Here is a 13522-nt window from a genome sequence, read left to right on the forward strand (position 1 = left end):
AATAAATTTTATTCATAAATTCAATTTTAAAGTTATGGCATTATACAATTTTTTTACAAATAAAACCATTGATATAGTATTTCAGTAAATGTAATAATTTATTTTAAGAGGTTTTTATATATTAATATTTATTTTAATTCTTAATCATATTGTAATCACAAAACAAATACATGATGGAGGCAGAATTACAGTCTAAAACGTGATCTACAAAAATACAACAAAAGGAAAAAGAACGTTGTTATCCAAGTTGTAAAAACCAACTGAATAAATAGTCAATAAGTTGCCAAGTGTTGATATATGTCACCTTAGTGTGTCTGCAAAGAAACAGCTTAATAACAACAACACGGTTTCATCAGAATCAAACTTTTATTTCTTCTTTTAAATGATGTCTTAACAATACAAGTTTTTCAAATTTGATGATGATAATACAAGTTTTTTCAAATTTTTCATTTGACATTCTTCATTATCTAAGTTTTAAAATTTGTTCCAATAAGAAAATCAGGCATTCCATTGCAGTAATGCTGGCAAGAATAATGTTGTATTCTAACAATGCATTTTTACATACTAGTAGTTGTGTAGCATATTCATATCAACATTACAGTTTACCAAATTTCCTATTTTACATGAAAATTCCTGCCAACTATTTTAATTTAAGAAGTAGAGTAATAAGTAATAACTTGATTCATGTTCAAAACAAAATAAAAAATATATACATAAAAAGCAATGCATTATCCTATATATGTGTGTGGCAAAACACTAAAAACTGATTTTTTTATTTACCTTTTTGACATATGACTTATCAACTGGCAATATAAAAATTTCAAATAATTGCTCAAAAACGAGTAAAGATGTTGAATCAAACTTGTTGACTTTGACAAAAGTTGAACTGATCTTTGTAAAAATTGAGTGATTCTCAATAGAATAGACTACTCAAGGAACATTATAGTGAAAAGGAGTTAAAATGAAAAATATTTAAGAGTAATTGAAACTAAAAATGTAGTTAACTAATAATAATTATCAAATTGGAACAGTAATTGTAACTAGTAGTTAACTATGTAATTTAATTACATAAGTAGTTAATTACTGCCCATCTTTATATCTAATGTAAACAAAAACATATTTAACTATGCCATCTGATAGTGTAATTCAAATGTCAGCTGAACCTGAACCAAAGTGCAACTGATTTTTCTGTGTAACATATTTCTAAATAAGTTAGTTCTAAAGTTTAGGATAAAGAAAAATTCAATGTATAAATACAAATTTTATTTACCCTAAAACTGTAAATTTTCAATGGAGGATTTTCAGGACAATTGGATTAATTTGTATATATATATATATAAATTCATTATCTCATTGATGAAAATCACTCTTGTAACCTAAAATATTCGTTTTTAAATTAACATTGCATTTTATCATTTATTATTAACAAATATCATAGACATAATATATTTATTTTTATAAGAAATAAATAAAGAAATAACAATATAATAAAGTTTAAAAGTTTTTGGAGTTGACAATTGTTACTGATTTTCTGGTGGGTAAAGATGTTAAAATGGAAAAAAACTTCCTGACAAAAAAAAAATAGCAAGCATCAAACATAGTTTATAAAAAATGGATAACATTTTTTGCATTCTATTTTCTAAGGTTTTTATCTATCTATTTAATAGTTAAATCTCACAATAATTATCTATACTAATATTATAAAGAGGTAATGTTTTTAAGTTTGTATGTAGCGGGTAATCTCCGAAACTACTCATCTGATTTCAAAAATTCTTTCACCAATATTTAGAATGGAACTTCAGGGTGGATATAGGCTGTATATTATTTTGTTAAACATTCATATAAATTAAAAGATATCATCTAGGGTTAAGGCTTTTATGTCCAACAGATGATGCTACGAGTACGACGACCTAAGTTTGCTTTTTTATGAGGCATTATGCTTTTCTGTGAGGATGAACTAAAGCAGATCATCTTCTATCTATCTATATAAATAAAAATGTAATGTTCATTTGTTCCTACCGATTCCTTTAAAATTTTGACACAATGCTGCATTCGAATATGCATGTGTTTTTATATAATATACATGTCGAAATTTCCCCCATTGGGGGGAGAGGGACAGGAGTAAGGCTTGCCGTAAAGAACTCTGCTTCTATTTATACTATTTTAGATATGGTTTTTTGCGTTTTTGATTGCGTTTTAATAGGGTACGTCAAGAGAATGTATACTAAGAAGGGATTTTTCAAAAGATCCCCCTCTATGGGGAAAGTGTTATACAATAGATAATAGATACATTTTGAGCCACAACAACGCGTGGCAGGGTCTGCTAGTTATTTATAATTTTACAATGTCTTTGATCACAAAGGAATCTGTAATATTGTCTACTATGAAAATATTTAATGTTTCACAAATTTCATTTTGGAATTTTTTTGAGTTTTTATCAATATTTAAATTAAATTAAATTAGCTTTATCAATTAGGTCAAATACCTTTGCTTAAAAATATGAAAATTATTTTCGAAATCTAATAAAACTTAAAAATATGATTCAATAAGCAAATGATAAAGCCAAATTTATTATTGGGCTATAACTTGGTTGATCAAATATATGGATATTATGTAATTTAGATTAACATGTTATCTACCTGTTGTTGCTAAAATCACTCTCCTAATGCCTTTTTGATGTTTTATATTTTACTTTATTTTATTGTGTACATTTTTCCTTTTTTTTTCCTAAATAAATATTTTGTTTTGTGAGATGAGACAACAATTATTTTTAATTCTTAATCCAGATACCTACTGTTCATTATTAACATTTATTTCTACAAGTATGTTTGTATCAAATGGTCTAGGCCAGATCATGTTTCATGAGATAATTTATAGCAGGCATTCTAAAAAAAACCGTCATCTATCAGTTAACTAGTAGTTGGCAGTCAACATGTTAAATATAAGGAATAAAGTGCAATCTTCAATGAAATTTAATAATTAGAATTAAATAAATTAATTTAGAATATTCTAGAAGAAAAGAGCAATCAGGTGTGGGACTAACTGGCAACTTCTGCTTACTGTACAGATCCATTGTCAATTATGCAACCAGATCTTTATTCAATATTTGCTTCCAGATTTATTAATTCAGAAGACATACCTATACAAGTTATTTATTGCATTAACTGGTGATGACTAAGCACTCAAAGGCCCTTTATGATACTTGGCTGACTTTTACTTACACAGTCTGGCATTGTATATATGTAATCATATAGAAAAATAAAGAGCCATGAGCTTGTAGTTGTTCCCAGTTGGTGTGGCAAGTAACTTGCATTTTTGTTATGCATATTATTAAGATAATTATAGGTTGGTTATTCCTCATTTTTATGCTGAAATAAAACAATGCTTTAACCAAAATCTGATATATTCATAAAAAATTTAATTGTGTAGTTAATTAATATAATTATACCAACTTTTGCTCTATTGTTGAACATTTAACAGTAATTATGAATATCTGAATATAAGCTGACAAAACTTGAAAGTATTTGGGATTGTTAATAAATGATTTTTGTACTGTAATAAAGCAAAAGTTGGTATAGCTACAGTTGACACACTGGAGATTAATATTGTGTTAATTAATGTGTTCCAAAATATATATATATATATGTAAGCATGTATGTGTGTACAATGTTTCTTATATGAACTTTCTGAAACAAGTAAATTACTGTATATTATCTAATTGTCTGTCTTAAAATATTTATCATGCTTTGCCTTGAATTTTTCATTCACTTGGATAAAGCAAATTATAAAAATATCATTGTTTATTTACTAGAGAAACTTTGGAGGAACAGTCTAAAGAATTAGAAAGATTAAGGAAATCTCTTGGAGCTAAAGATGATCAAGAAAAAAAGCATATTGGTAAGAAAAACTAAACAAATCATGCAGCTTGAATATTTGTTTTTAATTGATTAAAAATTAATTTTTGTTAGAATAGTTTTTAAATAAAAACATTCTTAAATTTAATGATTATTATAAATTATGTTTGATGACTAGTAATAAATTAAAATATTTAACATATTATTATTATCAACTATGAAATAGAATACAATAAATAAGTAATCAAAATTATTATTATAGATATTTATAAAATGCATTCAAATGAAAAGGTATTAATAATTGTCTCTAAATTTAAATTCATATACATTTATCAGTTTTAATAGGGAACATGACCACACACTTAAGTAGTTCATAATTACACCATAATGTAAAGTAGTGACATTATATGCGTTAATTAAGACTAAATCAATCAAAAATGTTATTAATACTAATTATTATCTTTTGAAATTTTTTATATGGAGATTATCTTTGCTATAAAAGGACAATATTCAGTCACTAATAATATCTAATAACATAATGGTTTCCAAAATAGAAAGTGGACATATGTCAGAACTGACAAACATTGTGAATCTAAAAGAAATTTCCATGTTTTGTTTAGGCAAATATCCAAGCATCTCACAAGTAGATCAATGCCCCTCATGTAGAAATCTGGTCACTGCTGGTAAAAAAATTCTTTGACCCTATTCTTTACCTTGTCTGACAAATCTTTGCCCTCACAAAGCTTTCTTGAGAGGTCTGAAAATGTGAGTCACATGATAGGTCAGGACTATATGACATGTTCTAGTATCTCCCGGTGGAATTTCTGTAACATGGCAATGGTTGCACTTGCCATATGGAGATGGGCATTGTTGTGAAGCAGGATGACTTTTTGCAAGAAATCCTGGTCATTTTGACTTTATTGCTTTGTGCAGCCATGACAGAGTTTCACAATAGCATTCTGAGTTGTTGATAATCAACTCAGAATATGTTGGTTGACTTTATGTGATTACATAACGTCAACCAACAGTGATTGATGCTGCGGAAATTACAGTGTATGCCTTACCTGGTCTCCATTTATCCTGAATTGACATGCAGCCTTCTCTAACTGTTGCACCAATTATTCACGGCTGTTTGTCCTAAATAATTACCATAAATATGCTTTGTTCATCTGTAGATGTTGGCACTCCTAGTCCCTTCAGCCTCTAAAAATCGAACTACTACAGTTGTTTGATTCTGGATGCTTTCATTGTAACTAACTTAACATTAATCTGCCAGTTACCGGAGATAAAATCTATTCGGAGATAATACTTAATGCAGCCTGCACTTTGCCTATGTTGAGCTTATCCACCCATAAGGTGGCCTACCAATCCCTGCTTTGTATGGTGAAATATGACATGTGTACACTTCATTTGGGCAACCCTTATAGAATGAATACAAATGCAATAGCACTTTTATGGAAAATCGTTATTCAACTTGTTGAAAGAGTGAGATCTATAGCATATACAAATACAGATTACCTATATATGGTAATCATTGCATAACCTGTAAAATGTTTACATCTTCTTTTATTAAAGTTTTGTGGAATATACATATACAGATGATGAACAGCATGGTCAAATATAAGTACAGTCAAACTTCCACATAATGGATTTCCTCCAGGAAATATGGCTAATTTCTTATATAGACAATTCATAAATGGAAAATATACCAGTAATGAAAAGAAAACAGATTATTGTAACTATTTTATTTGCCATGAAAATATCCATGACATAAGTCAATAATAAAACAGTGTTATTTGTGCATTTTATACAAAAAAAAATCAAACAAAATATATTAATATTTTTTATTGAAATTGAGAAAAAAATAATTTGAAATACATATTTTTGTGTATTTATTTTGAAAAGTAACAATAACTTCTGCCTGTAATTTTTTTATTTACCAAATGTTATTTCACTTTAAATGAATAATTCTAATTATTTAAATGATCAAAACTTCTATCTGGAACATTTTCTTGCTGACAGAAACCATTTTTTATAGTTTTAAATGCATCAAAAAGAGTTATTGTTTAAAATTATCATTGGATACAGATGTTTTGACATCTTTAGGAGTATAGTGTAGTAAGCTGCAGATATTGTACTGTTCTTATAACAATGATCAGTGGTATCAGTTGCAGAAATGAATTAACATTTTAATCAATTTTAACATTTATCAATAAAAAAATAAGTTTTTTTTTTATCTGACTCAAAAATTTTCATATAAAAATTAAACTTTATTAAATAGGGACATTTTTTACATCTAAAAATGTCCCTATTTCAATATTTCACAGAAAATTCATTAAAAAGATAAATCTGTAATATGGAAGGCTGACTTCATATGGAAGGTACAGTTTATATGAATTTTACAGGATCTGAAGTACATTGCAGATCACCAATGTGTACTATATTGAAATATTTCACAGCCTCATTCAAAAAATGTATAGTTTCCAGTTAAGATTGATTAATGAAACAATCTGTACTTTTTGTAAATCTTTATAGTTTTGCCCTAGAACAATATTGATAGTATTTGGTTTGTACTTTTTACAATAATGTTTTTTACTATATATGTTAAATTGATTCCTAATTGTACAAAGATGTTTTACTGATGAAAGCTTATCTAGAGATATTTTTGTATAATGTTTTTCAGTTGAAATACTGTTGATTTGCATTCCCTTCACTGCATATACTAATACTGACAACATGTTATTAGTATGTCTGCCTACCATAGCATAGATATTGTAACCAGTTTCTAGTACTAAACAGTAATTTTTGTAATTAGGTACCCAAGTTAATATGTATAATGTATGCATGCCTTTGAGTGTTTCTTATGGCCTCAAAGGCATGCAGTTTTTCAAACTTTTCAAAAATTCATATTAATTTAAGTTTTTCTTTTATAATTTAAACAAAGATGGATTGTTGATGATAAGAATATTAACACCAGTAACACAGTTAACCATTATAGTGCATAAAAATTAGTGAAATGTTGACTTAATATGTGAAATTATATTTCAAATAATGTACATAATAAACAAGAACGCACACAACATAAAAAAACATTAAAATTCCAGAAAATTAATTCCTTAAACATGTAAGTAATTATCAGCTTGAATCATTTTTCAATTTATGGCAAGTATAAAGAACTTCTAATTTATTGAAATAAACTTCAAGGTAAAGTTAAATAAAATATGTAACAAAAACTTATATATACAGTGGTTCCTTATATAACATACACCTCGAATAACAGACGCTGTGAACAACGGACTTTCCGTTCGGCAGTTACATGAGGCAAACAATGGACTTTCTGTGAACAAGTGCAAACGATGTTTCCACTCTTTTGCCATTGCTAGTGACAATTTGTTATTTTTAGAATATATTAGTATTATTAGAATATATTATTAGTATATCTGAAGTACAGAGCACCCGTTGGGATTTGGCTTGCTCCCTTGTTTATTACATACATCACCTCAGTGCAGGGTATTTACATTTATTCAAGTGTTGTGCAAATCATGACTTCTAAAAATCAGAAAGTTGATTTGAATTGAAACAAAGCAAGAAATCATCAGGAGTGAAAGTTGACAAGGACTTCTTTGTCAAATGGGGAGAGGTTTAGGAGTTTACCAACACTCATATCCAAACACAGCTGAGGCCAACAGGATCAATGATCTCTACAATGATACCCTTGCCTGTCATTTCCAACAGGTGTTGAAGAAAAGAGAGAAACAGACCCCCTTGGACATGTTTTTCAAGAAGTCAGCTGCCAAAAAAACAAAGAATGGAACAAGAGGAGTTGACCTTGCAAGCCCCAGTAGCTGCTCCTGAATCTGACTCCAATTAAAAAACAATAAAAAGAGACCTGCTGCAATGTGTGAAAAGTGTGTGTCTGTATGAATGTGTAAAGAAAGGAGGTGGTGGAACAAAAGTTCCATCACCTCCTTTATAATAATGAGATGGAGGTCCCTTAATAACTTTTTCTAGTTTTTTAATATTTTAATGAATTAAGGAAATTTATTAAGGGATGGATTTAATCAGTTTATATTTTTTAAACCTTTAATAATTCAGTGATCCTAAAAATATAGCTTTTTCTAATTAACAATTTTAACAGATGTTGTGAGGAGGAGATGGAGGAACAAAAGTTCCTCCACCTCCTCCTCACAACATCTGACTACCCAGCATAATTGGTGACTGCTCCATTTTCTTTTCTTTTTTATGGTACAGTATGGTTTTTTAATGCTGCGGAACGAATTAGAAATGTATAGAAATGCATTTAACATGTATTTCTATGGGAAAATGTGTTTCGTATAATGGACTTTTCACTTAATGGACATGCATCTGAAACGGATTAAGTACGTTATATGAGGTACCCCTAAAAAATTTTTGTAAAAATCAATTGAAAGTTTTTTTAGAAATGTAAATATACAAGAACCATTTACTGATTTATTTTACTGTTAGAGTTAGTGACTAACTTCATATGTTTTCTTTAAATCTTGTAAGAACATATCTAGTGCAATGATTTAAATCGTCTCATGTGTAAATAGGATGCATTTATTGCTATTTTGCTTTATAAGGTTACATTATTTCAGAATCACTGAACACAGACCATATAACTTATGATTGCACTATCTCTATATTTTATTATAATGTTCCAACAATTAATAGAGATGTTTACTTTTACACTCTTACTTTTCACTTCATGTGTTTTAACTGTCAGTTGCAGAGAGCATGTAATTTTAAGTATTAAAAAAGTAACTTTGAAGATTTTCATTTTAAAAAATATTCAAATTGTTACTCTCTTCTGTACTTGACTTGAATTGTCAAGGTTGGGTCACTGATAGGGTTAAGCAGACCTTAGTATATAACAACAATTGCCAAATTTTAATTTTCAATTTTAAAAATGCAATGTTAATTAGGCAAAATAATGAATTTGAATGAACAATCTATTATACGTCTAATAATTACATATTCATAAATTTTGTTTAAATTTTTATAGAAGAAAATTCTACATATCTTTTTCATATTCCATCACTCAAAAGACTTGCAATTAAAAAATGTTTTTTCTTTTTTATTTCATTCATTAAATAATAATACAGGTATACCTTGCTTTACATCGATAATTGGTTCCAGGAGAACGACGTAAGTCGAAAAACGACGCAAGTTGAATTTACTTGTCTCCTATTTAATCTTTTTTTAATCTACTTGTCACTAGGCTAAACCATAAATTACCATTCCCGGTTCTGTATTTTATTTATTAATGCATCTTTAATAATATATGGTTAATAAAAATCTATTTTAAGCTTACAAACAAATAAATTTTAGTTTTTAATATAGTACAGAAAAAAGTATTCTAAATTTATGAATGCATGTACTGTATAAATACAGAACATACTTGTAAATATTTTTTAATATGATTTTATGTGCTTTAAACGTTTTTATAGTGATATTACAACTTCAATATTTGTGGCGGACAGACGTAAAGTCGAATAGAATGACTTAAACTTCATTTTTATTTTTCCATATACTTTTTTGACAAACGACGTATAATCGGGAACGACGTAAGTCAAGGTATGCCTGTATATGTTTCATCCACTAATACATGTGAAACCCTATTTTTTAATTGCAAGTCTTTTGATTGATGAATATGAAAAATACATACATTGTATTTTCTTTTCTTCAAGAATTCATATAATGTAAATCTCAAGTCATATTTCCACATATTGATAAAATTTTTTGAAATATTTCCTATTGTAAAGTACTATATTATTTTTCCGACTTTCCAACGATTATCGACACTACTGTGTGCCGGAAATAGCCGTTCCCTAACGGGTACTTTACGCGGATTCGCGTTAGTGTGCCAGGCCTGGACTTTAAGCGTGCACCGAATTAAATAATGACAAAGTTTGTCAATAACAAAATCAAATATTTAATTAAACTTCTATTAATAAACTCTATACAGTATTTAGTAAAAATCAAACAATAATTTATTCAATGAAACTCAACAAGAATCAATCCGACAAACTCAAATCAATCTATTTCTAACTTAATTCTATTCCCCTTTGGAATTCGACAAAATCAAAGAATTAACTTATAAACAATAATTCTTATAAATTAAAGATCCTAATCGTCACCTCAATATACTAGGAACCTATTTCCTCAACTCTCAAGACTTTCTATAATCGTCGATCCACAAATCGAATAACTTCAAAATCCTATCGGACACCTCTCTCGTTCACTGCTACGAAGCTCACCAAAGCTCGTTGCTATCAGGAATTCACCTCGTTCGTTTTCACTTGAGTTAGAGGCTTTATAGTGTGAGGTGACGTCACAATTCTGAATGAGCTCACTCTCCTCATTTACATAATTATCTGTAACATTAAATTTTTCTCGTTTATCTGGCAGATTATTTTCCGACAATACTTCGCTAACCTTTTACATTATTCTTTTTAACAATTATCGGGATGCTTTATTATTTTAAGGTTTAGCGATTCCTAACTGGGTTGTGGGGTCTCCCCCCCCTTTTTCTCGGTGCGGACTTACTTTTTTCCGCTTGGGAAGCGCAAGTGTGCGCGAGTTTTTCTACGGCGCTTTTCTTTCGTCGGTGAGTTGGTTTTTCTTCTATTTTTAAGTTACTAAGGTGAATGGTGAGGAAACCTTCGTCTTAACTAAACATAAGCCCCAAACAAAATATAATGAAAGCAAAATAAAAGTAAAATAAAAATAAAGCTCAGACTTGGTTCCTTACACTATATTTTCAAACTTCTCACAATTTTCCTTCACACCCTTATGTGAGGGCAGGTGTTAAATATCTAATATCTAAATTGAAATATGTCTGGAAGTGCAGGATCAGGGTAGCATAACTAGCAATGTGTCCACATGATAAGCTGGATTTGCAGGTTTGAGTCTTACTCTGGGCCAATTCTTTTCTTTCAGAATATTCTAAATTATTTAATAAATATTAATCTAATTATAATTATTAAATTTAATAAGAGATAATGCTTATTTCTAGTACCAAGTTAAATGATACTTAATTATTAATAGTAGCAATAAAGTAGCTTGAAAATCTGGCAGTTGTTTCACTTATTACAAAAATATCAGGTTGTTTTCATTTTAAGACTAGTTTATTAATATGAACATCTAACAAAGTGTAAAAAATTATAAATAAATACATTGTAAATGGTATTATTTACCATTTTTCAATTTTTATTTTAATGATAATTTTGATTGTCATAACAAAAAAGTTTTCATTAATTTTTTCTGGTTTTTTAATATTTTAATGAATTAAGGAAATTTATTAAGGGACGGATTTAATCAGTTTATATTTTTTAAACCTTTAATAATTCAGTGATCCTAAAAATATAGCTTTTTCTAATTAACAATTTTAAATAATTTAAAAATTTTAGTTTGTAAAGTTAATTGTTTAAAAATGAAAATAATAGTTTATTATGAAGAATATTCAATTAAAAGAATTAAGTAGAATAATAAGTATTTATTAATTTAATAATTTTAAAATTAGTTTTCTTATTTATGATTTCTTTTGTGTATACCTGTAACTTCTTAAACTAGGTGATTGGGTACTCGGATAACCAGAGTGTTAGTATCCTGGGTACCAAGCTAGGTAGCATACCTGAAATTCATCACTACCACTTTATATTATGATCAGTTATGAATTACTTGTGTGCAACCATGCCCTGTATTATTATTGATAAATACACACAGCTCTAAACAGATAATTACAGTACCTTTTTCATTTCTTTTACAGGATATTTTGTAAAACTTGTAGATTAGAGTAAAATAATGTGATTTATATAATTTATAATTATTCTTAATTTCTCCTCTTTTTTTCTTTTAATAGAAAAGATTCGACAATTAACAATTACAATTCAACAAAAAGAAAAGGATTTATCTTTTATTAAGGTAATTATATGTACTTCTGTTTTTATAATTAAAGAATATTATTATTTTAAATTATTCTCAAAATGTATTAATTTCATGATGATAATGTATGAAGGTCACTATGACATATAGCTTTATTTATTATATTTTTTTGAAATATTTCCAATGCATTGTATACACTTATCACTTTACAAAATTTGGCAAAATATTTTACATTTTGTCCCATACTGCAACAAACTTGTCACCTGCCAAAAAATGTTGCACTTCTGGTTCTGCCTTTAAAAGTGAAAAAAATTTAAAGTTACAGCTAATTATAAGACTGATATTCAATAATAGATAGGCCTGAATTTTGAAGATGTGTTTGTATTAGCTGAGTATTGTGTCTAATGCAATGCTTGATGCATTGGTGTTGGAAGATGCTGTGTCAAATCCCAAATGAAACCAAAACTCTTTTAATTGGTTAATAAAATTTGGCAATCTAATTTTAGTGTACTATTTTGCAAACAGCTTTTTGTTCTTCAAGTACTACCTATTGCATATCTTGTTTTCTAAAGAAAATTATGATCAACAGAAAATACAGCCCCTCAAGGTAAAAAATATATATAAATATATATTTTTTACCTTGAACAGCATCCCTCATCAGATAAGATGAGGGGATGCTGTTCAAGGTAAAAAAGAGGATGCAATTAAATTTTATTGTACCTTAAAATGCAATTACCATTTGGCATGGGAGAAAACATTTGCTAGTGTCATTAACATTTTTCAGCTGAATTTTTTAGGTTTTTTTTAAATGGTTAATTTAACACTCCAAATATTTAAATACTCCTCCTCAGTCAGATAGCATTGCACAGTCATATTATAGAATACTATTTGACTGAGGAGGAGTTTTTAGATATTTGAAATGCATTTTAAGGCACAATAAAATCTCAATAAAAAATGAAAATATGTTTTTACTTTATTATTAGTAAACTATTGCCATGTTTAAAAAATTGAATGCATTTGAGGGTTCAGATGCAAAAGTAATTTGTTCATTTTTTTTAAAAATTAAGTAAAAAAAAAAAATTTATTTATGATAAAAAGAAAGTGGTATTTAAATAATTAAATCTGACAAAAAAGTAAGATTTCATATTTTTAGAAAATATGATAGCTCAGTGCAAATAATAACATGTCCAGAGCATAGATTTAAGTAAAATCTAAGTTATACATCCATTTATTTTTAATGGACATATTATGTTTTGCATCTGAGCTTCTCATTCAGAAACTATCGATAAGAGAAAAAATAAATTATAAAAAACTCACAACTCACCACACTTATATATCAAACACGTACACTGAACCAATATAATGTGTGGTACGAACGACGAAACAAAAAACAAACGTTTTCGAACCTCTTCTAGGTTCTTCCTCAGGTTCCTTTAGCTTTTTAGCTCGTAAATTCGATATTTCAAATAACTTCGTTCTTGCGATCGAACAGTTCTTTTTTAAAAGATGTGTCGCGCATGCCGTTCAAACTAACGACTGCCGTCAACGAAAGACATTAACGAATGTTGTATAAATAATTTCTTTCTTAAGATCGAACATTTCTTTTAAATTATCCGTCACGCATGCGTGACATGTCCGCTTGCTCGGAAATAACGAGCAGTTAAAGCGTGTTATGTATCAACTCTTGCCAGGCCATCGACAAGATCATCTCCTCTTTAAAATTTATGCACGTGGTTTCGATAGAGGATTTAAAGATGTGCATC

General features: G+C 28.3%; 1 protein-coding gene across 1 annotated transcript in view; it reads left to right on the forward strand.

The window, feature by feature from the left end:
- The window catches only part of LOC111623931 (TATA element modulatory factor-like), a gene marked incomplete at its 5' end in the record, with an annotated part of 77542 nt that overhangs the window by 28954 nt on the left and 35066 nt on the right, over positions 1 to 13522 (forward strand). Inside the window, 2 exons of the mRNA XM_023366669.1 lie at positions 3812 to 3897; positions 11737 to 11798. Coding sequence (XP_023222437.1) covers positions 3812 to 3897; positions 11737 to 11798 — 148 coding nt within the window. The remainder of the gene's footprint in view (positions 1 to 3811; positions 3898 to 11736; positions 11799 to 13522) is intronic.

This window comes from Centruroides sculpturatus, unplaced genomic scaffold, assembly GCF_000671375.1.
Source record: "Centruroides sculpturatus isolate CEXI.00-Female unplaced genomic scaffold, Cexi_2.0 scaffold344, whole genome shotgun sequence".
Lineage (NCBI taxonomy): Eukaryota > Metazoa > Arthropoda > Arachnida > Scorpiones > Buthidae > Centruroides > Centruroides sculpturatus.